Below are 26,125 nucleotides of genomic sequence, written 5' to 3'. Positions count from 1 at the left end.
CCCCTGGCAGCCCCTGACCTTTTTACTGTCCTCATAGTTCTGCCTTTTCTAGAATGTTATACAGTTGGAATCACACAGCAGCCGTCTCAGCCTGGCTTCTCTCACTTACCAACGTGCTTTTAAGGGTCCTCCACGTCTTTTCCTGTGTGACAGCTCATGTCTTTTTAGTGCGGAGTAAACTCCACTGTCTGGCTGGGCAGTTTATTCATCCATCACCTGCTGGAGGGTCCCTTGGCTGCTTCCGAGTTTCGGCGATCATGAGGAAAGAGGCTGTAAGTGTGCACGTGCGGGTCATGCCGAGGGGCGCAGTGGCTGAGTTGTGTGCTTGGCTTTGTGACAGACCAGCAGGATGCTTTCCAACCTGGCGGCACCCTGTGCGTCCCCAGCAACGTGCCTGGGAGCTCCTGCAGCTGCGCGTGGCCCAGCGTCGCGTGCTGTCAGTGTTCCCGATTCTGGCCCCTCTGGGAGGTGTCGCGTTGTTTAATGTGTGTTGTCCTGATGACACGTGATGGGGCATCTTTTCATGTGCTCGCCTGCCCGTCTCTATATGTCCTTTAGTGAGGTTTCCGTTAAAGTCTTAGCCCCATCTTTTAACTAGGTTGTTTGTTTTCTTACTGTTGACTATTAAGAGTTCTTTATGTATTTTGGATAATAGTCCTTTATCAGGTGTGTCTCTTGCAAAGTTTTCTCCCAATCTATGGCTTGTCTTTTCAGTCTCTTGACAGTGTCTCTCACAGAGCAGAAAAAAGTTTCTTTCTTTTTTAAATTTTTATTGGGGAATATTGGGGAACAGTGTGTTTCTCCAGGGCCCATCAGCTCCAAGTCATTGTCCTTCAGTCTAGTTGTGGAGGGCGCAGCTCAGCTCCAAGTCCATTTGCCGTTTTCAATCTTAGTTGCAGGGGGCGCATCCCACCATCCCATGTGGGAATTGAACTGGCAACCTTGTTGTTGAGAGCTCGCGCTCTAACCAACTGAGCCACCCAGCTGCCCCTCCGGCAGCTCGGCGGCAGCTCATTGTCTTCAATCTAGTTGTGGAGGGCGCAGCTCACCGGCCCAGGTGGGAATTGAACCGCGGCATTGGTGTTATGAGCACTGCGTTCTAACCAACTGAATCAACTGGCCGCCCCTAGAAAATTTTAATTTTAATGAAGTCTAGCTTATTATTTCTTTCATGGATTGTACCCTTTTTTTTAAAAATAAATTTTATTGGGAAATATTGGGGAACAGTGTGTTTCTCCAGGGCTCATCCATTCCAAGTCGTTGTCCTTCATTCTAGTTGTGGAGGGCGCAGCTCACTGGCCCATGTGGGAATTGAACCGGCAACCTTGGCTTTAGGAGCACAGTGCTCCAACCACCTGAGCCATCTGGCCGCCCCCTCATGGATTGTACCTTTGATACTGTTATTTAAAAAGTCATTGCCCAACCCAAGGTCATGCAGATTTTCTCCTGTGTTAACTTTTAGGAATTTTACAGTTCTGCGTTTTACATTTAGGCCTATGAATCATTTTGACTTAATATTTTGGAAGGTTATAAATTCTGTGTCGAGATCTTTTTTTGCATGTGAATGTCCAGTTGTTCCGATAACATTTGTTGAAAAGGCTATTTTCCCCCCATTTTGTTGCCTTTGCTCCTGTGTCAAAATCGGTTGCCTGTATTTATGTATTTTTGACCCCCGTTCTTTCACCTCCCCTCCCCCCCTCCCGTTCAAGCCCTTGTTTCTCAGTCTAGTTGTGTAGGACACAGCTCCCTGGCCCATGCTGGTGTTATGAGCCTTGTGCTGTCCCCATCTGAGGCAGTCAGTCGCCAGTCGTCGGTTGGCCACTCAACAGCAGCTCACGGCAGCTCTCGCTGGCTGCTGGCCACTCACGCTGGCTGCTGGCCACTCACGGCGGCACACAGCAGCTCAAGGCAGCTCATGATGGTTTCTGGCCACTCACGGTGGCACACAGTAGCCTGCGGCAGCACACAGTAGCCCACTGAAGCTCGCACCAACCTCCAGTTGCTCGGGGCAGCCCAGCTCCAGGGAGAGCTGTTGTTCACAATCTTAGCTGTAGAGGGCGCAGCTCACTGGCCCATGTGGGAATCAAACTGACAACCTCAGCGTTAGGAGTGCGGCGCTCCAACCACCGGAGCCACCAGGCTGGCCCCAGTTGACTATATTTATGGGGACCTGTTTTTGGATGCTCTTCCCTGTCCCATTGGTCTGTCTGTCCTTTCCCCAATACCACGCTGTCTTGATGACTGTAGTTTATGTAAGTCTCCAAGTCGGGCGGCGTCGGCCCTCTCAAGTTCTCTTCAGGACTGTGTTGGCTCTCCTGTGTCTTTTGCGTCCACGTGAACCTCGGAATCCGTTTGACTGGGGTTGCCTTGAATCTCTAGGTCACAGTGGGAAGAACCGGCATCTTGACAGTGTGAATCTCCCTGTGAACATGGAACATCTCTCCGTTTATTCAGTTCTTTGATTTCATCCATCAGAGTTTTGTAGTTTTTCTCATAGAGCGTGTACATACTTTGTTAGACTTATGCTTCAGTATCTCATTTTTGGGTGCCAGTGTAGATGTTACTGTGGTTTAAATTTCAGATCCCATTTGTTTGTGGCGGGTGTACGGGAAGGTGACTGACTTTTGTGTAGTCACCATGTGTCCTGCCACCTTGCTGTAATTGCTTATTAGTTCCAGGAGTTGTTCTGGTGGATTCTTGTGGGTTTTCTGAATAGATTGATCATTTTGTCATCTGAGAACAAAGACAGTTGTATGTCTTCCCAGTCAGTGTACCTTTTTTCCCCTTTTCTTGCCTTATTGCATTAGCTGGTCCTTGGTCCTTGTCTATAATTCTTTTCACACGTTGTTGGATTTGGTTTGCTGATATTGTGTTGAGAATTTTTGCTTCTATGGTAATGAGACATATTGGTCAGAGGTTTTCTTTTCTTGTAATGTTTTCTTGTAATGAGACATTACATGTTAGGGTGATGCTGGCCTCATAGATGAGTTAGGAAGTGTTCACTGAGCTTCTGTGCACTGAAAGAGATTGTACAGAATTGGTATAATTTCTTCCTTGAATATTTGGTAGAATTCATCAGTAACCCATCTGGGCCTGGTGCTTTTTGTTTTGAAAAGTTATTGATTGCTAATTCAATTTCATAATAACTATAGGCCTATTAAGATGGTCTCTCCTTGTGTGAGTTTTGGCAGATTGTGTCTTTCAAGGAATTGGCTCATTTAATCTCAGTTGTCACATTGGTGGGCATAGTTGTTTGTTATATTTCTTTATTATCATTTTAATGTCCACAGCATCTGTAATGATGTCCCCACTTTCATTTTTTATATTAATAATTCGTATCCTCTCTTTTTCGGTCTTAATTTGTCTGGCTAGAGGTTATTGATTTCGTTGATCTTTTCAAAGAACCAGCTTTTGGTTTTGTTGATTTTCTCTATTGATTTCCTGTTTTCAGTCTTATCAATTTCCGCCTAATTGATTTCTGCTTTAATTTTTTTTTTCTTCTGCTCACTTTGGATTTAATTTGCTTTTCTTTTTCTGCTTTCCTAAGGTGGAAGCTTAGATTGTTGATGTTAGAGCTTTCTTTTTCTCTAATTATTGCAGAAAATGCTATATATTTTCCTGTAAGCACTGTTTTTACTGTATTCCACAAATTTTGTAAGTTTTGTTTTCATTTTATTAGGTCAAAATATTTCAAAATTTCCATTGAGATTTCTTCCTTGACTCATGTGTTATTTAGAAGTGTGTATTGTTTGATCTCCATATAATGGGATTTTCCAGCTATCTTTCTGTACTGATTGCTAGTTTCATTCTAAGTCTGCATGATCTGAGAGCAGATATTGTATGATTTCATTCTTTTAGATTTGTGAAGATACAGTTTATGTTCCAGAATATAGTCTAACTTGCTGACTGCTCCATGTGAGCTGGAGAAGACTTTATTCTGCTGCGTTTGTATGAACTAGTCTACAGGTGTCAGTTATATCCAGAGATCAATGGTGAGGTTAAGTTCAACTCCATCCATACTTATTTTACGCCGGGTCTGTCCATTTATGGAAGGAGGGTGTTGAAGTGTCTCACTATAGTAATCAATTCATCTGTAGCTCCTTGGGAGTTTTATCAGCTTTGGCCTCACATGTTTTTGATGCTCTGTTGTTAGGGGCCTACATGTTATGTACCAGATTGCTATGTCTTCTTGGACGGCTGACCCCTTTATCATTATGTGATGCCCTTCTTTACCCCTGACAATTTTCCTTTCCTGACGTCTGCTCTGTCTGCCATTTATGCGGCTGAATTTCATAGTGTTCGCACGGTATGTCTTTCTCCATCCATCTACTTTTAACCCTTGTGTGTCTTTATATCGAACGTGGTTTCTTGTGGACAAGAGAGTTGCATCTTGTGTCTTTAGCTGCTTTGGCAGTCTTGTCTTTCAGGTGGCGTATGCAGACCATTGAGGTTTAAAGTGGTTATGGATATGAGCAGATTAACGCCCACCGTGTTTTTACTGTTTCCTACTTGTTGCCCTTCTTCTTCGTTCCTGTTTTTATCTACTTCTGGTGGTTTCTGTTTTTGGTGGTTTTATTAGTTTGGTGCAAAAATAATTGCGGTTCTAAAGGTTAAAAATAATTGCAAAAACCGCAATTACTTTTGCCCCAACCTAGTAATTGAGCACTTGCTATGGTTCTTTTTCCCTTTTCTTAGCTTATCTGTTATACTTCTTTCTTGTCTTTGTTTTTTTTTTGTGTTTTTTTTTTAGTGGTTTCTCTCCCTGCATTTTACAACATACATTTACAGCTAATCCAAGTACACTTTCAAATAACAGGAAATATATACATGTCTGTTGGTCTCTGCCCCAGGCTCCTGACAGACAGCTCCTGAATCCTTTGGGACTTCCCTTCCTGGGTGACAGGAAGTGAGGCATTGCTTCATGGGCTTCTGAATGTGGGCTGGTCACCAAAATGACGAAGCCATGGTCAGAAACTGGAAACGTTCAGCCCACCTCCGTCCTCCAGGGGAGGACAGAGGCTGGAGATTAAGTTAAAAAATCTATCATTCCTACATGATGAAGCTTCCATAAAAACCTTTGAAGTGTGGATAGTTTCTGGGTTGGTGAGCATGCCCACACCAGCGGGGGGGCTGCACCCCAGCTGCACAGGGACAGAGCTCCTGTGCCTGGGAACCTTCCAGACCTTGTCTTGTGTACCTCTTCATCTAGCTGTTCATGTGTGTCCTTTATCACATCCTTTATTAAATACTAAATCAGTAAACCGAGTGTCTCTCTGAGGGAAGACTCATTCTGGCATATTATTGAACCTGAGGAGGGGGTATGGGAACCTCTGATTCACAGCCATGTCAGATAGAGGCGTGGGTAACCTGGGGACTCTCTACTTGTGATTAGCGTCTGAAGTGGGGTTCATGTTATGGGACGGAGCCCTTGATCCCTGGGGTCTGATGCCAACTCCAGGAACTTAGTGTCAGAGCTGAGTCATAGGACGCCCGCCTGGAGAAGGGTGTGGTGTGGGGGAAAGACACCTGTGTGGTGTCGGAAGTATCCAGTATACAGAAAAGGAATGTTCCTTTTGGAACTACACCGCTTTGAGGGGAGTGCGAGGCCCTTACGATGAGAAAGTGACCCCGAGTCTTCCTCCCGTCTCGGGCGCCATCACTGTGTGTGCTCCGCTTACGTAGAAGCACACGCAAAGCCTTGTGACTTTGTTATTTTGAACAAACGTAACCTGTTAGATCAAGTCAGAAAAGAACAGTTCGGGTTTTCGTTCGACCTTCACTCACTCCCCGTGCGGTGCCCTCCTGCCTCTGTGTGCGCCCGACTTTCCTGTGTCGTTCTCCTCCCCTCGCACAGCTTCCTGAGCGTTTCCCACACATGCAGCCGGTCTGCTGGCAACAGACCCCTCAGTTTGCGTTCGTTTGAGAAAGCCTTTATTTATCCTTCATTTTGACAGGTAATTTCACAGGGTACAGGGGTTTTTCTCTCAACACTGTTAGTACTTCGCTCCAGTCTCTTGCTTGCATGGTTTGAGAAGTTGGATGTGATTTTTATCTCTGTTCCACTACAGGTAAAGTGTTTTTTGCCTTTGGCTTCTTTCAAGATTTTTTAATTCCTCTTGGGGTTTCTGTGCGTTGAGTAGGATGGCCTGGCCATAGTTCTTTGGCGTTTATTCTGCGTGGTGTCTGTCCTCTGAGCATCCTGGACCTGGGGCTTGGTGTCTGGCGTTCGTGTCAATCATTATTCCTTTAGCTGTTTGTTCTGTTCCTTTCTCTCTTCTGTTGCTCAGCTGATGCACATGTTACACTTTGTAGTTCCCCAGTGTCCTTGGCTATCTTCTCCTGTGGTTATCAGTCTTTTTTCTCTTTGCTGCTCAGCTTTATTGATGTAGCATCGAGCTCACAGAGCTCCCCACGGTGTCCAGCCTACAAATGAGCCCGTCAAAAGCAGCCTTCATCTCTGTTACAGCACTTTTGGTCTCTAGCATTTCTTTTTGGTTCTTTCTCAGGGTTTCCATCTCTCTGCTGGCAGTGCCCATGCCTACTTCAGCTGTTAGAGCCCTTAGCATATCAACTATAGTGGTTTTCAATTCTGGTCTGATAGTTCCAACATCCCTGCTGTGTCTGAGTCTGGTTTGGATGCTGGCTCTCTCTTCAAACTGGGTTTTTGCCTTTGATGCGGCTCGTACCAATAGCTTTTCTTGACAGGAGGACATGAGGTCACGGTTACAGGGGCCGCTGTAAATGCGCTTTTCGTGACTGGTGGGAAGGTGGGGGGCATTCTGTGGTCCTGCGAGCAGCTCTCGGTGTCTCAGTGCGCCGGGTATTTCATAGTGGTTCTGTCGTCTCCCCTGCTGGAGACCCGAGGGGGTTTTCTCCAGTTTCTATGTGAGAGCCTGGTTGAGCTCCTGGAGGTAAAAACCAGTGTTATGGGACCCCTACGACTGGGTGCCCCTGGAGTTCTCACCGCTCAGGGGTATCTGCTGAGCCTCCCCTAGTTTGTCAACTGTAGTCAGGTTCTCCGCAGGTCACTGGGTGCCACGTGGGTTTGGTGTTTCTGCCCTGTGGGTGGGGTCCTCTTTGTGCACCTGCCTGTCTCCAACGTGGAGGCAGCGCTTTGCCGGTGATGGCACTTCTCTGATGGGCCTCAGAGGCGCTGCTGCTTTTTCAGTTTGTCCAGCTTGTTACTTGTAGGACAGTGGTGACTTCCCAGCTCCTTACGTGTGGCCTGGAAACCGGAAGTCCATGAGTAGTTTTTAACATTTTCTTGTTCCTGTTGTTGTGCAAAGCAGGCTCTGAGTAAGGCCCACACATTGCTGTTGGTTGTTTGTTTCTTACATCTTTTTTAAAAACTTTTTATTATGGACAATGTAAATATATGCAAGATACATGGAAAACTCTACTGAAGGTGAATACCCACGATCCAACGAAGTATCGATCAACTCGTGGCCTGTCTTGTTTCCTCTGTACCTCCCGGTCCCCCAACCCCCGTGTCCACCCCAGCATATACACCCCTAGAGCGAATCCCATCATGTGATCATGTTAGCAAATTTTTCTGTATTTCTAAGACATGCGCTATTTAAAAACATAACCACAATACCGTACTACTAAAAATGTAACAGTAATTCTTTAATATTTTCGACTGTTTAGTCGGGTCCAAACTTTCAGCTGTCTCATAGATGAGGTGGCTGGGGCTACACCTGTGGTTGTTGATGGGTTCTTCTGGTCTCTTCTCTAAAGCCCCCTTTTATCGAAGAGGCTGGGTGGCCCCCCTGTGGTTTCCTGGGGTCAGGAAGCCAGGTCACGGGAGGTCTCCGGGTATTAGCAGCTTTTGATGCCCAGGGCTGCAGTCATCTGTCTGTTAACGATTTAGTTCCCAACCGTCCTCCACCGCTGACCCACGAGCTTTCTCAGTGGTTTTGTTCTCCTGCTGCCGTGAGCTGTGATTTCTGCACAGCTAATGTTCCCAGGTTTCTGCGGGGCTTACCTCCTGGCGCTCGTGTCCTGCACGCCTGGCGCGTTATGTGTTCCTGGCCTGGCGTGTGTAGCTAGCATAGAAAAGGGCAAGCCACCCAAGTCCTTGCCAGTGTGCTGGCACCAGTCACTGAGCAAGGTGTGGGGCTGCGAGGCTGACTGTGCCGCGGACTGATGTCCTATCTGCCCTGTGCCCACCTCACCTCTTCGGTGTCAGTGGTGGCAGCGTGCCCTGGCATCTGCCGGCCATCCTGGTGGGCGGAGCTTGGAGGGCCCGTGTCCCGTGACCTCCTGTTCCACCTCTTGTGCTCAGGTGCCACCTCCATTCAAACCGATTCCTGGTGTTGACACCACATGTCTGTTTTTAGGACCCTTCGCTGTTAGATGGCCGGGTGACGCTTCTCCATGTCCCGGGGGGCACGGTGGTATCGAGGCAGGGAGACCAGGTGAGTGAAAGGCCCAGGTCTGAGGGAGCGGTCCTTGAGGCCACCGGGTGCAGCAGCCCAGGGCTGGGTGGGGTGTGCTGGCACGTGATGCAGGGTCTGTTGTCACTGTCCCCAGGAGGGCTCTTCCTCGGGCTCGTCCTCCCCACATGGTGCACCGATGCACACTCACGTGTGCACATACACCTCACTCACAGTCAGAAAGAAAAGCATTTTCTGTTCTCAGTCCTCACACCCACACACAGAAGGAAAGCAGTTCTTTCATGTACACGGCCTAGTTTCTGAGTCTGAGAGCCTCTGTGCTGGGCAGCAGAGACCCTGCCTTCCCAGCGGCTGGCGGCTCCAGGCTCTGTCTCCATGATATCTGCGTTTTCTGTCCCTGCACGCGTGTGGAGAAGGCGTTCTGTGCGTCTGCTGCTTTTACAGCGGCCTCGGTGAGAGCGTCCTTCTTGCTGGGGGAGCACACTCTGCGCGGGGTGCTCCTGTGACCTCAGCTGCTGCCACTGTGCCGAGCCGCGTGCAGGCGGCTGGAGCCTGTGGGCCCTGAGACCCTGCTACAGGCATCGGCTTCCCTTGCTCTTTTCTTTTGTCTTCTCCTCAGAGGAAGGGAAGGCTTTTTCTTTTCCTCAGAGGACGCAGACTGCCAGCGGCCTTCCTGCTCCCGGCAGCCTGGGCTGTGCTCGGGAAAGCCCTGTGCCCCACTCTGAGCCCCCAGCTGCCTTCAGAGGCTGTGGCTGGAGCAGGAGCTGGCCTCTGCCTGCCCCTGACCCCAGACCTCGGCCCTTTGTAGTCCATCACCCGATCCTTTCCTGCTCAGACCACAGAGCTGCTCTGATGGGAGCGAGGTCCTTCAATAGACAGAGAAGTCGGGGCTGGCACCAGAGCGCCTTCATGGGCGGGCGTATGTGCTTAGATTGGACCTGAGACACATGTGATGTTGGGGGGGAGGGAGAGTCTCAGGGACTCGGGCCTGTGGCCCCTTTGGAGGGAGAGTGGTCACGTCACATGTTTGTTAAGGAGGCAGGATGGGCAGTGTGTGCATTCGAGGCGGGGCTCCCTGCCTGGAGCCTCCTGAAGCTAATCTCCTGTGACGTGGATGAAGTGACGAAAGCGGGAGGGACAGTGCTGAGTGCTCCCAGCTGTGAGCGCACATAGGCCTGACCGAGGCCATGCCCCTTCTGCCAGGACGTGAACATCCTGTTTGTGGTGTCCGGGCTGCTGCACGTGTACCAGCGGAAGGTCGACAGCCACGAAGACAGCTGCCTGTTTGTCACGCGCCCTGGGGAGATGGTGGGCCAGCTGGCCGTGCTCACCGGGGAACCCCTCATCTTCACCATCAAGGCCAACAGGGACTGCTGCTTCCTGTCCATCTCCAAGGCGCACTTCTACGAGTGAGTCCGTCTCTACCACTGCCGGGTACGGGCGGGGGGCCGGGGTCCAGGCCCGAGAGAGGGCAGGCGGACGGCCTTGGAACTCGCATGCGGCTCCTTCTCCTGGGCCCCACGTAGCCCCGCCAGCCTCTGCAGCCCAGATGTGGGAGCGGCCTGTGGGGCAGGCCCAGTCCCTGTGTGTGTGTGTCCTTGTGTGTGTGTCTGTTTCCATGTGTGTTTCCTTGTGTGTGTGTATGTGTCCATATGCGTGTCCTTGTGTGTGTGTGTGTGTCTGTATGTCTGTGTTTCCATGTGTGTTTTTGTCACATCACATGTCATGTTTGTGTGGGACTGTTGTGCTCACAGCATAAGTCCTTGGTGGGCAGCTCCCACCCTGCAGACATTGCCCAACTGATGCCCTGAAGGGCCTCCTGCCACCTGGGGTTTTATGCACCAAATTCACGTCTCCCAGAAACCTCCCTCCTGAGCTCTGGCTGCTCTGCCGGCCGCCACTGGGTGCTCCCCTGGGATTCACGTCTGCGTGCCGAGCAGAGCTTCAGGTCCCCCGTTTGCTTCTGCTCACACTTTTGTCACCTTAGTGACCTTAGTAAGCCCATTGGCTCAATGCTTGTGCTGAGTCTCGCAGTCGTTAGCTCCTTTCCGGAAGCCTCCATCCTTGAGTGGGGTGCCCTTCTCTGCCCTCACCCTCAGCAGCCTGTTGGCACATGGGGACCAGGGAGGCAGTCAGTCGTGCCCGTGTCACAGCCCACCAGCGACTTCCCTGGCCCTGGGGTCCACCCCCACCTTTCCAGCGCTGGGCCGTGGTCTCTGCCCACAGGCCAGCCGCGCCCCCCCACCTTGTCTTCATGGCCCATCATGGGGCAGGGATTCTGACACTCACGCTGGACGGGCCTCATGTGGCCTGTGCTCTGGGGACATCACTGGATGGTCAGCAGCCGGGAGGGGGTTCCATGGGCGCCCAGGGCCGCTGGGACGCACAAGCTGCAGGCGCCGGGGCTGATGGAGTGCGAGCGTCCCAGCCCCTGGCTGGGCTCCACTTCCCTGCTTCGTGGGCGTCGTGGTTTGATAAGCGGGGTGCAGGTCCTGCTGCCTGGGGAGAAGGGGCAGAGCTCACGGGCTCGAATGGCTCTGACCTGGCTCGGCAGGATCATGCGGAAGCAGCCGACCGTCGTCCTGGGCGTCGCACACACGGTGGTGACGCGGATGTCGCCCTTCGTGCGGCAGATGGACTTTGCCCTGGACTGGATGGAGGTGGAGGCCGGGCGCGCAGTGTACAGGTGGGGCCCCAGGCGCGTGCGCGCCGTGGGGTGGGGCCCCGAGCTTCCCGCAGAAGCACTCCTGGGATCCAGGGTTCTGTCCTCACGCGACACCCTCAGACGCACCATTTCAATGGCGTCTTTACACGCCAGTCCACGCACATCCACACTGTCCCTTAAATGGCCCCGCCGGCAACGTCCCAGCAGCATTTGTGAAGGTGCCACAGTGCCACGTGCTCCCTGTGGCTCCTTGCTTGTCAGGAAGGCAGCTGCCTCAGGCCTACTTTATAGCTGCCAGTTTTTACGGCGCTCAAACAAGAACATGTCAAGTATTTATTTATCTTAAAATCACCATAAGCCCTTTACATGTTAGCACCCATATTTTTTAATGGAAAGTAACTATATTTTCCAAAACAAAGAACTGTAGTGAGAAGACTATTTTCCGTTGTTTTGCTGTGCTGGGTGGCTGAGGCTCCTGGCTGGTGCCCTGCCCGCTCCCAGCGCCCCTGTCCCCACAGGCAGGGGGACAAGTCGGACTGCACCTACATCGTCCTCAGTGGCCGGCTGCGCTCTGTGATCCGGAAGGATGACCTCAAAAAGCACCTGGCCGGGGAGTACGGCCGCGGAGACCTCATCGGTGTGGTAGGGCTGCCCTCAGTTGCAGGCCTGGGCTGCAGCGCTCGGCATGGGCTAGCCTCGGGTCAGAGGTCTCCAGGGAGCAGGGGTGGGGGCTGTGCAGGCCCAGGAGCGCCCACGGCCAGGGACTGTGAGACCAGGTGGTTCCTTCGAGACCTTGTGTGGGATGAGGCCCTACTTGGGGGACAGCTGTCCTCTTCCCGGTGCTTCACGGGGTGGCCTCTCTGGGGGTGCTAGGGCCCCCTGGGCCTCTGGCAGGTTGGGTACTGCTGACCGCCTGCCCTTTGCCTGCCCTGGCTCAGGGTGCTGGGTGAGCCCCTTCTCCCACTTTTTGCTTGCACCTCACTTTTGGGAAGCACGGCCATGCGCTCTGCCTGCCAGTTGGGGTGCAGGAGTGGCAGGTGTGAGCAGTGTGGTCCCAGCACCCCACACTCCTCATCAGGTGGAGACACTCACCCAGCAGCCCCGGGCGACCACAGTGCACGCCGTTCGGGACTCGGAGCTGGCCAAGCTTCCCACGGGGGCCCTAACGTCCATCAAGCGCCGGTACCCACAGGTGAGGCCTCCGGACCCGGGCTGCGTCGGGAGCTGGGCCGCCACCCTGGGGCTCCGCCGTTACCAGGCAGGGGCTGTGTCCTGGCCCAGCGCTGGGGTGAGGCCCAGGCTGAAACAACCCGTGAAGACAGGTCTCCTGGTTTCAGAGGAGGACAAAGGCCTCGGGCAGGTGGGCTGGGTGCCAGCAGGAGCCATGCGGGGAACAGGGACCCAGACAGTGAAACCCACCTGGCACCGTGAGTCTGGAGGCTGCACCCACACCAGACACAGAGGAGTTTGCCGTGGGTGGGAGCAGGGCTCCTGCTCGGGCGGACGGCACTGAGGGCCCTGCTGCTGTGCGTGGTGCTGGCACATTCCTTTGTGCCAGGCTGTGCTGCACAGAGCCTTTGGTCGCCCAGTTCTCCGAGTGGGTGTTTCGGTCTGAGGCTGCCCAGAGGGATCTCTCGTGCCAGTGTTTTCATGGTTCTTGTTAGTAACCTGGGAAGGGGACTGCTGGGCCATGGGGGAGACTGTGTTTAACTTTTTAAGCACCTGCCCACCAGCTACCCCACCTGGCTGTGCCGAGGTCCTTGCAGCACAGCCCCAGTCTGTACCATTGCTGACACTCAGGTGGTCAGCCCCTTGGGTGGATGTTAGCTGCCGTGCTGGTAGGAAACGGGTACCATTGTGGTTTGAATTTGTGTTTCCCTGATGAGTAGAGATGTGCACTTTTTGTATGTTCATTGGCCTATTTTGAACTGTTTTCAAAGTAGAATTGACCTCTTTTTAAATTAGGTTTAACGTTCTTCTCTCTTATAGAGACGAGTTCAAATGTTAGTGCCTAAAGTGCTGTGTTTGGGGTTGGCCTCAAAGCTTTTGTGGACATGTGTGAAATAAGACGACTGGAGCGGGGTGACAGCAGGGGCGGCTCACTGCGTTCTCTCTGCCCTTGTGGATGTGCGACATTTCCCATAATTAAATGTGTTTTTTTAATTTAGCTCCAGTCAACAGTTTGATGCTAGCTTAGTTGTATATGAAGCAGGCTCCTTTTTAGTTTCTGTTTTGGACCACTCTGCTCAAACTATTTTTTGTCTCACATCCTAAAATTTGGGCAGTTTCACTTGTATCTCCCATGGGTCTCCGATTCCAGCACCCTGGGGGTAAGAAAGGATCTCAGACTTAGTTGCAGGTGGAGGTTTGGCCAGTGGGCTGGGCGGACGCCGCCTACCGGAGCATAAGGTCTCAGCCAGCTCCTTCCAGAGTCGGCCCCGGACTCCCACTGTAGACTGGCAGGACGCAAACTGGAGGCTGGGCCTGGGGAGGCAGGCGGCAGGGAGGGAAGCCGCGTTAGCCTCAAGAAGCAGTATCCAGATGACGTCCTCAGAGCATTCAGCTTGCTTTCCTAGGTGACTTGGGTTTCACTTGGGTTTCATTGACAATGTCAGGCTTCCCGGATGTCAGGTAGTACCAGCCCGTGTCCGCCCAGTCACATGTGCTCAGGGGCTTGCGGCAAGTGCAGGGCTCTGGCCTGCCCGTCACCTGTCTGCAACCAGCGTCTGGCTTCCCCAGGTTCGTCTGCGTGTTTCCTGCCCTGGAAGTCAGAGGACAGGCTGGTCGGCCAAGGTTGCAGGGCACGTGCCCTCAAACCTTCCCGCTGCCCACCCACCCCATTCAGGTGACCCTTCTTCCCATGAAGCCAGGTCCCACTTGTGGCGACCAGACCACTGGCCCGGAGCATTTTACAGCCATGGCATTTTTGAAACCGTGGACCCAACATACTTTGCTTCTCAGTTTAAAATATGTGATTTGGGGTCTGTTCTTTCTCTGCCCCCAGGTTGTGACTCGGCTGATTCATCTCTTGGGTGAGAAGATCCTGGGCAGCCTCCAGCAGGGAACTGCTACAGGTGTGTCCCCTGGCCTGGCGCCTGGGTGCTCCGCCCACCAAACCTGGAGTCCTGCCCACCCCTCTGGGAGTCTCATTCTCAGCCCCAGAGCCCCGCCCACCAAACCTGGAGCCCCGCCCACCCACTGGGAGCCTCATTCATAGCCTCCCAGAGCCCCTCCCACCAAACCTGGAGCCCCACCTTCTGCATTTCTCCTGGTCAACAGCATTGACTCCAGCCACCTTGCTGTTCAGTGACCACCTGCTCCTGCTTAGACCTGCTGTCCTCTCTGCAGAGGCTGATACCCCTCTTCCCCAAGCCACCTCGTCATCACCTCCCTGAGCCCAGTGCACCCCCGTGCTCTCAGTTCCCCTCCTGCGCTTCATTTGTCCCCACGTGGGCAGCCACTTGACGCATCGCATGTCTCCCTAGCTAGCCATCTGTTGTCTGTCTCCTGCACCCACACGTCAGCTACCAGAGGGAAGGAAGGGATCTCTGTTTTGTCACAGTGGGACTCGGAAGTACTGAATGTGGAAGGAAAGGACAGGTGCACGGACGTGCCCTGTGGAGGCAGCAGAGTATGGCGGGTGCCAGCCCTGCTCTAGTGGGACTCAGCTAATCATGTCTACAGGGACCGTTTCCAAATGAGGCCACACTGAGGTTCTGGGGGGACATGAATTTCGGGGAGACACTGTTCAACACGTGGTACACCTTTTCTCCTTTTGCTTTTAACCAACCTATATGGTTCTGTTTGAAGCGAGTTTCCTGTAGAAATCATAAAGTTGGTTCATGTTTTTGTCACCCTTCTGACAATCTATGTCTTTTTATTTGTGTTTAGACCATTTACATTTAACGTAATTTTTCATATGTTAGGATTTATGTCCCATTTTATTATGTTTACTATTCTCCCCCTTTCGTACATTACTCTGATTACTCTTTCTGATCTTCTTCTGAGTCACTGGAGTGTTCTGTCTTCACTAACCAACTGTGGGTCCTTTCACATGCATCTCTTTGTATAGTACTTTTAGTAGTGATTCCAGGGACTGCAATACCTGTGCTTCACCTCTCCCGGTCTCATGCCAACACAGTGTGGACACCTTGTCACTGTTCAGTCACTTCACTCTTCCCCCTTATGCTGTAGCTGGTAAATGTTACCTCTGCCTACATTGAAAAGCCCCCATGCAGTGTTAGGACTTTTGCAAAGCTTGGGGAGATTGTGACATTTCTGTCTCTGTCACTCCTCTGTCACGGTGGTGTCCCAGGCCTCCTGCTGGTATCACTTCCCTTCTCTGAAGAAGCTCCTTTAATGATAGTTATCTAAGAGCAGGTCTTAAGTCCCCTTCATCTGAACCTGTCTTTGCCTCCCCTGCAGCCCAGCCCCAAGGATATTTTCTGCAGGCCTGGGTGGATAGTCCTTTCATGTCAGCACCTTAGCAAACTGTGCCCCTACTCTGGCCCCCGTGCTGCTGGCTAGGGAGCAGACATCTGACTGTCACAGCAGGGGGAGCAGCATTTCTGGCTGGAGTCAAGATTTGGCTTTGTCTTCAGTTTGTAGAGGAAGTCTGATTTGGAGTCTGGGCCTGAATTTCTTGGGGTTTATCCTATTGGGTTTTACTCATCTTTGTGAGTCTAGGGAAGTTTTCAGCCTTTTTTCCTTCAAATATTCTCCAGCCCTGTCTTTTTCGTGCTCTCCTGGGATTCCAGTGATGCAAATGTCAGACCGTTTGCTATTTTCCCAAAGGGTTCTGGGGCACTGAACAGTTTTTAACCTTTTTTCCTCCCTCTGGTGTTCAGGTCGAATAGTTTCTCTCGCTCTGTCTTCAAGGTCATTGGCTTTTTCTTTATCTCTTCAGCCCATCCAGTTTTTAAATTTAAGTTATTCTATTTCTGCACCTGTTTCAAGACTGTTCATGATCACTGTTTCTATCTGGTTATGGTCAGAGCTTTATTGTCCTTGTCAAGTAATTCCAAATTCTGTGACACGTCTTTTTCGTCTGCTGATGGCTTTTCTCATTCTAGGTGAGATTCTCCTGGCTCTTGGTAAGCCTGGTAATTTCAGATTGTGTCCTGTATTTTGAGTGTTCTGAGACCACACTAGCCAACTAAGTCTTCTGTGTGAGTAGATGCTCAGTGCGCTTACATACACAGGCATTTCCTGGCACTCTTTCCTGGGCTGTGTTTGAATTCACATTCAAATTCTCAAGGCCTTTGCAGTATTACCCTGGTCTGCCCACTTGTTCACCCAGAGCCAGTGAGAAGGCAGCCTGCCATCTGTTCCCAGAGCCTCTGTGTGCGATTCTGGCCGGTTTCGGGCTGCTTGGGGGTGAGCCCAGGACGTCATACTAGGTTTAGAGGATTCCGTCCTCCACCTCCCCTTTCTCTGTGATCTCTCCCACTCTAGTTAGGGGGTGCCACCTCTGCTTGTTAGTGCAGGGCGTGGAGAGTTGGGGCCTCCATCCCATGTCTGCAATCCCAGGCAGGTAGGGAGCTGGTGTTTGCTTAGTGCTTGGGGACCCTAGAAAGCCTCTCCAGAGGCGGCACCCAGTGGGGCGAGAGATGGGCCACTGCTGCTTCTGTGGCATTAGACGGCTGGTCTTCCCAGAGTCGAGGTCCCTAGCAGTCCGCCCTTCTCTCTGTGTCCCTCTGCATCTCCTGGGAGCTGCGTCCTTGTGAGTGGTGGCAGCGGTGGGATGTGCCTGCCCCTTGGCCAGAACCAGAGCCTCTCACATGCCTGTCCTGAAGGCTAAGAACCCAGGTTCTTCCTCACATGGAGGGTTCTGACATCGGAGGTCACAGGGAAAGATAGTGAGCAAGGGGATCCCCAAGGAGGAGCTGTAGGAAAGCAGAGAAAAGTGTTGCCCTGTGTGCGGCCAGCAGCCAGTGCACGGTGCCCACCTGGCTTTGCCAGCCCCCAGCTTAGCTCTCATCAGCCTCCTTTGTCTGCTGCCCAGGGCTGCCCACTCTGGCTCCTGGCTCAGACTATGTACTCAGGAAGTGCCGCTCCTCCAGGGGCGAGGTGGCAAGAGTGGACAGATGTGCCCTCGGGTTGGGAGGGTCTGTGCAGGAGACTGGGGTCTGGCTGGGGTATAGCCAGCAGGAGGGGTAGGAACAGGAGATGCCACCCCCCGAGAACGGACTTGGTTGTTGGAAATAATGTGCCAGCCACCCTCTGACGGAGGCTAAGGGATCAGTGTGTGCCATGTCTGCGGCCTCCGTCCCGACCTCCCAAGGCTCCCTGGGCAGCCCGTGTCTCAGGGACGGAGGCTCTGCCTGCACGGACGATCCCTCAGGCTCAGGCCTCTGTTCCCGGATCCAGCCGTGAACTCCTGAGGGTCACTCTGTCCTCCCTCTGGGGTCCGGGACAGTAGCTGTGTGTGCGTCTGTTTGTAGAGCGAGTGGTGAAAACATCTAGGAGGTCAAGTCCTCACTGGGCAGGACTTTCTCAGGAGTTGAATTTCCCTGCATTTTGCTCCTTTCCCTGTGCCACACCTGTCGTCTCGCCTCCCGCTCCGTGGGACCTCAGTCCTGCTGTGTGAAGTGCAAGGCGACGCAGTGTGGTTGGCAGGACAGGCAGGGTGGTGGCAGTGGGTTCTGGGAGTAGTGCTGCGTATGGAGACCCGGGCCCGCTGCTCTCGTCCCTGAGCTGCTTGTGCTGTGCTGTCATCCAGAGACGCCCAGAAATTGTCACAGCAGCAGCCTGACCCCCTCAGGCCAACACATGACCCTGTGCTTCTCAGGTCACCAGTTTGGGCTACACTCTGCCAGCAGCAAGTGGGACTCGGGAAACCCTGCCAGCAACCTGTCCACAGTGGCCGTCATGCCCGTGTCGGAGGACGTGCCCCTCACCGCCTTTGCCCTGGAGCTCAAGCATGCCCTCAGCGCTATCGGTGAGCCCAGCCTCTGGGTCCCTCTGGGTTCCTGTGCCACCCTCTCAGCTAAACCCTGGGGGCTCCTGGAGCGGGGACTGTCCATTAGGCGTCTTCATGGGCCTGTGGTAAGTCACATCATAGGCAGCTCCTCCGAGATGGTTAGTGCCTCCCTGAGTGCAGGGGCCCCGGGGGGCAGAGACCTGAAACCCCTGGAACCTAGCGTGGGTTCTGGCCTGCGGGGGGCACGTGCCCGCTGCTGCAGCACTTGACACAGACGCTGCATGGGAAGCGCCCTCAGTCGGGGTCGGGTAGCATCCAAAGTCTTGGAAGCTGTGCAACTTTGGGATTCAGAAGTAAGAAACTGAAATTCCTGAGAACTCATAGGGGTTCCCCCAGTCATAAAGTATTCACTATTTCTAACACTATACGTTTGTATACAATTGTGAATGACCATGATGATAGTTTTCTGTGCTAGGGTTGTACTGAGTTTCAGGTTATCTTTAAAAATGATGTAATAACGGGGGCAGCTGGTTAGCTCAGTTGATTAGAATGTGGTGCTGATAACACCAAGGTTGCCAGTTCGATCCCCCTGCATGGGCCACTGTGAGCTGCGCCCTCCTTAAATTAAAAAAAAAAAAATCACCCCCATTAGGGACCCCCTCCTGCTTGGGAGTTGCCTCTAATAAACTATCTAAAAAACAAATCCATGTCACATAAAAATGATGTAATAGTGAACTCAATGAATACGACATTACTGTTAGGAAAACGTGTTTGTGATAAGAGCATATGTTTGTTCATCTGTTTTAAAACAGGTGAGTTCTGGGCTGGGCGGTGGCTCAGGTGGTCCTAGTGCCGTGCTCCTAATGCCCGAGGTCACCGGTTCGATTCCCATATGGGCCAGTGAGCTGCGCCCTCTACAGCTAAGCTTGTGAATAACAGCTCTCCCTGGAGCTGGGCTGCCGTGGGCCACCATGAGCGGCCGGTGGCCAGCATGAGTGGCCGACCATTGACCGACTGCCTCAGTGGGGGAGGGGGAGATCACAAGGCTCATAACACCAGCATGGGCCAGGGAGCTGTGTCCTACACAACTAGACTGAGAAACAACGGCTTGAACCGTAGTGCGGGGGAGGCGGAAGAAAGGGGGGAAAAACACAAAACAAAAAACAGGTGAGTTCACTTTTTTGTTTTAATTTCTTTTTTGTTGTTTTAATTGGGAAATATTAGGGAACAGTGTGTTTCTCCAGGGCCCATCAGCTCCAAGTTGTCCTTCAATCTAGTTGTGGAGGGCGCAGCTCAGCTCCAAGTCCATTTACTGTTTTCAATCTTTAGTTGCAGAGGGCGCAGCCCACCATCCCATGTGGGAATTGAACCAACAACATTGTTGTTGAGAGCTTGCACTCTAACCAACTGAGCCATCCGGCCACCCCTCTGGCAGCTCAGCTGCACCTTGTTGTTTTCAATCTAGTTGTGGAGGGTGCAGCTCACTGGCCCATGTGGGAACCAAACCGGCAGCCCTGTTGTTCAGAGCTCACACTCTAACCAACTGAGCCATCTAACCATCAGAGCATATGTTTTAATACCTGTGAAAATGCTCTCTACCTGATGCAGACATTTAGTAACAGAAAGCATTAAATAAATGCACAATAAAAACAAGTCATAAGATTGAAAGATAATACCGTAAATATTTAGTATTTGAAGTTATTCTCAAAATGAAGTTTTAAAACGCAGAAAGCACAAACTGCCCTTAGCCTTGATCTTGGCTTTGTAACAAATATTCCAGATGTGGAGAATTCCATTCCTTCTCCATTGTCCGGGCCACACTGCCCTGCGTGCGTCCAGAGCAAATTCAGGCGCAGTGGAGATATGTGGCCTCATGAAAGTTCATTCCTTTGTTTTTTTTTGGAATTAAACTTTATTGGGGTGACAATTGTGCGTATTCCCTTTTTAAAAAATACTTTGTTTTGAAATTACAGATTCAGAGGAAATTGCAAAAATAGTAGCTCCATGTACCTCTGCCCTGGTTATGTGACTATAGCATCCAGACAGGAAGCTGGTACTTATACAGTCCATATGCCTTCTGCAGGCATCACTGGTTTTCATGTGTACGTGTACGTGTCTATGTGTTCATGTGTGTGTGTGTGCATGTGTGTGCACGTGTTGTGCACTTGTGTGCGTATGCATGTGTGCACATGTACGTATGTGCATGTGTACGTGTGTGTGCATGTGTGTGCACGTGTGTGTGCTCTGTGCTGTTGTGACTCCGGTGTAGGTTCCTGCAGCCGCCAGCCCCACCGGGCTGAAACTGCCCATCAGGTCGGACCTGCCGCCTGGCAGAGCTGCCCCCAGTACCTGTACTCTGGTGACAGGAGCTGTTCTCCACTCTTGTCATTCCAAAAGCGTCATAAAAGTAGAACCAACAGTATGTGGCCTTTTGAGGCTGCCTTTCCTGGGTGATGCCGTGTGGCAGCAGTGTGTCCTTCTGCTGAGGGACACCCACTGTCTGGGCGTCCACACTTCTTCACCCATCCGCCTGCTCAAAGTCATTTGCTTGTTTGCAGGCTGGGCTTACAGAGCTCCGCGAGCGTGCTGTAAGGGTTTTGTGTACACCTGCGTTTCCATTCCTCTGGCAGAAATGTCCAGGAGTGCACACTCAGCCTTAGGAGAACCAGTCTCCAGAGTGGCCGCACCAGGTCACGTGCCCAGCAGTGTGCGGCAGTGGTGCCGTTCCTCCACGTCCTGTCTTGTCGCTGATGCTCATCCCAGCTGCTCCAGGTGCTGGGCACATTGTGGCTCCCACTTGCATGTCTCGGGCTGGTGCTACTCAGGGCCGTTCCTGCTCGTGCCACCGCAGTCTCCGCTCTGGTGAAATGTCTGTTCACGTCTTGTGTTTGTTTTCTCACTGTTGAGTTTTGAGAATTCTTTGTATAGTCTGGATGCTAGTCTCTCATTGGGCGTGTGGTTTGCAAATGTTTTGTTCCAGTGTCCGTTTTTCTTGTCATCCTCTTACTGGTCTTTCACAGGCAAAAATTTTAAATTTTGATGAAGTCCAGCTTATTGATTTTTTTTCTTTTATTGGTCATGCTGTCTTTTTTTCCCCCTTCTTCCGCCTCCCCCGCCCCAGTCCAGTTCAAGCCGTTGTTTCTCAGTCTAGTCATGTAGGACACAGCTCCCTGGCCCGTGCTGGTGTTATGAGCCTTGTGCCCCCCTTCCAACTCTGGCAGTCGGTTGCCAGTCGTCGGTCGGCTTCTCACAGAAGCTTACGGAAGTTCTCGCCGGCTGCCGGCTGCTCACGCTGGATGCTGGCCACTCACGCTGGCCAACGGCTGCTCCTGGCAGCACACAGCAGCCCATGGCAGCCCATGGTAGCCCATGGCAGCACAGAGCAGCCTGCTGCAGTCCACGCCAACCTCTGGCTGCTCACAGCAGCCCAGCTCCAGGGAGAGCTGTTGTCACAATCTTAGCTATAGAGAGCGCAGCTCACTGGCCCATGTGGGAATCCAACCGGTGACCTTGGCGGTTAGGAGCACGCGCTCCAACCAGCTGAGCCACTGGGCTGGCCCTGTCATGCTTTCAATGCCCTTCCTAAGAGCTCTTCCCTTCTTCCCAGGGCCTAGCTGTTGTTTTTCCAAAAGGTTTGTAGTTTTCATTTAAATCTATGATGTTTGGGGGCTAATTTTGTATAAAGTGTGACATTTAGTTAGAGGTTGGATGTCCAGTTGCCCACTTTCCCCACGGGGTGGTCCTGGCGCTCTTGCTGAAGCTCGTGTGATACACTGCGGTTCATTCTGGGCTCGGTTCTAGTCCGTGGTCTGCGTGTCTGTCCCGTGCCAGCGCCTAGGAAGTCCTCCAGGTGTGACCTTCTCTTTCCAAGATTGTTTGGGCTGTTCGAGGTCCCTCGAGACCCACATGGACTTTGGGATGTGCTTTCCTATTTCTGCAACAAGAACTGCCTCTGGGATTCCAAGAGGGATCGCACTGAATGTATAGGTTGCTCTGGGTGGTACTGACATCTTCACAACACTGTCTTTCACTCTGTGAACATGGGGTGTGTTTCTACTTATTTGTGGCTTTGATTTCCGTCAGCAGTGTTTATAGTTTTCAGGGTGAGTCTTTCACTTCCTTGGTAAAGTTTATCCCTAAGTATTTTACTGTCTTTGATGCATTATAAGTGGAATTATTAATATCTTTTTTGGCATGTTTATTGATACTGTACAGAAACACAACTGACTTTTGTATGTTGGTTTTGTATCCTGCAACTTCATTTATTAGTTGTAACAGTTTTTTTGGTGGACTTCTTCAGGGTTTCCTAAATATAAGGTCATGTCTACAAATCAAGAAAATTTTACTTCTTTTCCAATTTTGATGACTTTTAGTTATTTTTCTTGCAAAATTGCTCTGGTTAGGACATCCAGTACCGTGTTGAATAGCAGTGGTGAGAGCAGGCATCCCGGCCTTGTTCCTGATCTTAGGGGAAAGCTTTCAGGCTGTCACCATTGAGCGTGATGTTAGCTTTCAGTTTTGTATGTACGGCCTTTAATGTAGTGAGGAAGTTTCTTTCTATAAGTAGTTTTGTTTAGTGTTTTATAAAAAGATGTTGAATTTTGTCAAATGCTTTTTCTGCATCAGTTGAGATGATCACGTGGGTTTGTTTTTCATTCATTCTGTGAATGTGGTTTATTACACTGGTTGATTTTCCTTTGTTGAACCATCCTTACATTCCAGGAACAAATCCCCCTTTGTCATACTATATAATCCTTTTAATATACTGCTGAATTTGGTTAACTGCTATTTTGTTGGGGATTTTTGCATCAATACTGATAAAGGTTATTCGTCTGCAATTTTTTCATGGTGACTTTATCTTATAGTATTGGTACCAGGGTAATGGTGGCCCCATGGAATGACTTAGAAAGTGTTCCCTCACGTCAGTATTTTGGAAGAGTTTGAGGAGGACCGGTGTTAATTTTTCTTTAAGTAGTTGATAGAATTCACCAGTGAAGCTGTCTCATGCAGGGCTTTTCTTTGTTGGTATTATTATTGTTGTTATTATTGTTACTACTGATTCAATCATCCTACTAGTTATAGGTCTATGCAGATTTTCTGTTCATGATTCAGTCTTTGTATGTCTTGTGTTTCTAGGAATTCACCCATTTAATCTAGATTTTCCAATTTGTTTATGTACAATTGTTCATACTCCTTTTTATTTCTGTAAAATCGATAATGTTCCATTGTTTCTGATTTTAGTGATTTTAATTTCTTTTTCCTTTATTCATCTAGCTGAAGGTTTGTCAATTTTGTTCATTCTTTCAAAGAACCAACTTTGGTATCTTTTATTTTCTTTACTGGTTTTTTTCCCCTCTATTTTATTTATTTTTATTTATTTGTTCTAAACTTTATTTTTTCCTTCCTTTTGTTAGCTCTGGGTTTAGTTTGATATTCTTTTTCTAGTTACTGAAGGTATAAAGTGAGGTTGTTGATTTGAGATCTTTTTTTTAATGTACACATTTATAGCTGCAAAGTTCCCTCTTAGCACTCCTTTTGCTGCCTCCCCTAAGTTTTGGAATGTTGTATCTTTATTTTCATTTGTCTCAAGGTATTTGCTAATTTCCCTGTGACTTCTTTGACCCGCTGGTTGTTTACGCATGTGTTGTTTAATTACCACATATTTGTGAATTTTCCAGTTTTCCCACAGTTGTTGATTTCTAAAGATACCGGGTATGATTTGAGGCTTTTGAAGTCATTAAGGCTTGTTTTGTTGCCCTCCATGTAGTCTGTCCTGGAGAGTGTCCCGTGTGCACTTGAGGATGTGTGTTCTCCTGCTGTCACGTGGTTGGTCTTTCCTCTTAAGCGTTTTGGTTACTGTGATGGTATCTCACTATGGCTTTAATTTGCATTTCCCAGGGAGTAAGAAGTTTATTTATTTATTGACCATTAGGATGCCCTCTTCTGTAAGTTCCTGTCAAGTTACCCACCCCTTTCATTGGGTTGCCATCTTTTCCTTGTCGATGGGCAGAGTTCTCTCTGTAATCTGGATACAGTTCTTGTTTTGGATGCAAATATTGCAGGTACCTTTCCCTCTCTGTGACTTGCTTTTTTATCCTTTTCATGCTATCTTTTGACAAACAGGAGTTCTGAATTCTAATGTAGACCAGTCTATCAATTTTTTCCTATATTGTTACTGATTTTTGCATTTTACTGAACAAATTGCATCCCGCCCCCAAATTATGAAGGTGTTCTTCTAAAAACTTTATGGTTTCACCTTTCAAGTTCACAGTTCATCTGGCATTGATTTTGGTTATGACATGAGGTAGAATCAAGATTCATTTTGTCTACTGCGATCTTCAGGTGACCAAGACCCACATTTAGAAAGAACCAACTCTGCCCTCCACATTGCTGGGACTCCTTTGCCGAAAGTCAGGTGACCATATTTGTGTAGGTTGCCTTCACTTCTGAGGGGTGTTTCTGCTGAGTGAAGATTTTAGGCTGATAGTCATTTTCTTCTAGCACTTTGAAGGTGTCGTTCCGTTTCTTCCAGCTTCCAGGGGGTGGGAAAGAAGCTGTGTGGCAGCCAGGCTGAAAGTGGCTGCCTGCTTCAGCTGCACCCCACAGAATCCATGAGTTATCCTGTGTCTCCTCCCTGCCCTGGGCCCGCCCACTATGATGGGGTTGTTCACCACGTTCCTGATTGGCAGGAGCTGTAGCCCATGCCATGGGGACCAGAGCACTATCTTTGGGGAGCTCACACTTCCCTGAGGTCCCCATCAGAGCCCCCCCACCAAGGAGGCCTAGAGCAGAAGACAGGTACTGAGGAGCAGTAGAGCCCAGCAGGTGTCCCCTAAGGGCCTCAGGGCTGGGCTCCTCAGTGCTCCTGTAGCCAGACATGGTCTGCCTATCCCGTCACATCCTGAATGTTCAAAAGGTGGATAAGACGTGTCACTGCACATCCCTCACAGGCGCGTGAGGCAGTCCAGCCCTGAGCGGTCCAGACCTGTGCGGGTGACCGACTGGAGCTTGTAGCTCCTCCCAGCACAGCCTGACCCCTAGAGTAGGACTGCAACCCCCTGACAGGACTGGCACCCTTCACCCCAACCCCCACTGCCTCAGCAGGTTTCTGTCCTGTAAATCAGAGCTATGTGTGCACACAGGTCCGGCCAGAGAGCCATACCGCAGGGGGCACCACCGCTGTAGGCGCTCCTTTGTATGGGTCCCTCTGCGAAAGCAGATGTTCCCAATTAAAACACAGTGTGATAAGATACTGGTTCTGTATCTCTCATCTTTTAATTAGACGCCCTTGGGGGAAAGTCAGGTAAAGTGCGGGTGTGAGAAGGAAGCCCTCCGCACCCCCATGCTCCTGCTTCAGCCTGGGTTCTGGCGCCGGTCCTCAGCTGGCGGCCCTTCTCAGACTGCGTGCTCTCTCTTGGCTACTGTCTCGAGTCCCCCATGGCCTTTCCACGGGTTCTGACGCTGACCCTCCTGGTGGAGCAGGCCCTGACTCCTCTGTGTGTACAGTGGCTGTGAAACACCGTATAGAGAAGAAGCTGATTTCAGAGATGCACATGTGCCAGGTGCTGCATCTCAAGCCTGGTGAAAGACATGACACTGGAATCCGGCCGCCTCGCTGATCTAGATTTGGGCATTTACATTATTCGGCATTTTACATGCTGTGATTCCCCTGTCTTCAACACACACAGTCTCAATGCTGCAGAGATTCAGCTCCTTTGTGTGTAGATGAGGAGACTGAGGTTCAGAGAGGCCCCCATCCCTGTACCTATGTAGGGAGCTACTGAGCTTGTGCATTCCTCCCAGCTCAGGGGGCTCAGCACCCACCCTGCACCATGTGGACTCACCAGCCCAGAGGCACCCCCTTCAGGCCACAGGCATTTCCTTATTCAAAGGTGCAAGGCTTCTCATGGCTTTCCGGGAGAGCAGGCTTCTGGGACAGGGAGTGGGCGCTCTTGCCCGCTGCCCGCGGCTGCCTCTGGGGCCAGGCCTCGCTGTCCTTGCAGGTGGCCTGCCAGGACAGTTTTTCGTAACTGGTGGTTCTGTTTTCAGGCCCCATCCTGCTGTTGACCAGTGACAACATAAAACAGCGCCTTGGCTCTGCTGCTCTGGACAGGTATGCTGGCCTCCGCATAGGAAACAGCC

The 26,125-nt window shown here is 50.9% G+C and overlaps 1 protein-coding gene across 7 annotated transcripts in view; it reads left to right on the top strand.

The window, feature by feature from the left end:
* Positions 1-26,125, top strand: part of PNPLA7 (patatin like domain 7, lysophospholipase) — a 66,797-nt gene that overhangs the window by 24,835 nt on the left and 15,837 nt on the right. For all 7 annotated transcript variants that reach the window (XM_074331437.1, XM_074331436.1, XM_074331435.1 and 4 more), the window contains 8 exons: positions 8,340-8,417; positions 9,600-9,805; positions 10,951-11,082; positions 11,580-11,703; positions 12,140-12,253; positions 14,066-14,135; positions 17,852-18,001; positions 26,033-26,096. In XM_074331437.1, the coding sequence (XP_074187538.1) occupies positions 8,340-8,417; positions 9,600-9,805; positions 10,951-11,082; positions 11,580-11,703; positions 12,140-12,253; positions 14,066-14,135; positions 17,852-18,001; positions 26,033-26,096 (938 nt within the window). The remainder of the gene's footprint in view (positions 1-8,339; positions 8,418-9,599; positions 9,806-10,950; positions 11,083-11,579; positions 11,704-12,139; positions 12,254-14,065; positions 14,136-17,851; positions 18,002-26,032; positions 26,097-26,125) is intronic.

Source organism: Rhinolophus sinicus, linkage group LG04, assembly GCF_036562045.2.
Source record: "Rhinolophus sinicus isolate RSC01 linkage group LG04, ASM3656204v1, whole genome shotgun sequence".
In the NCBI taxonomy this organism is placed as follows: domain Eukaryota; kingdom Metazoa; phylum Chordata; class Mammalia; order Chiroptera; family Rhinolophidae; genus Rhinolophus; species Rhinolophus sinicus.
The sequence above is the reverse complement of the archived record's forward strand: the minus strand, read 5'-3'. Positions and strand labels throughout refer to the sequence as shown.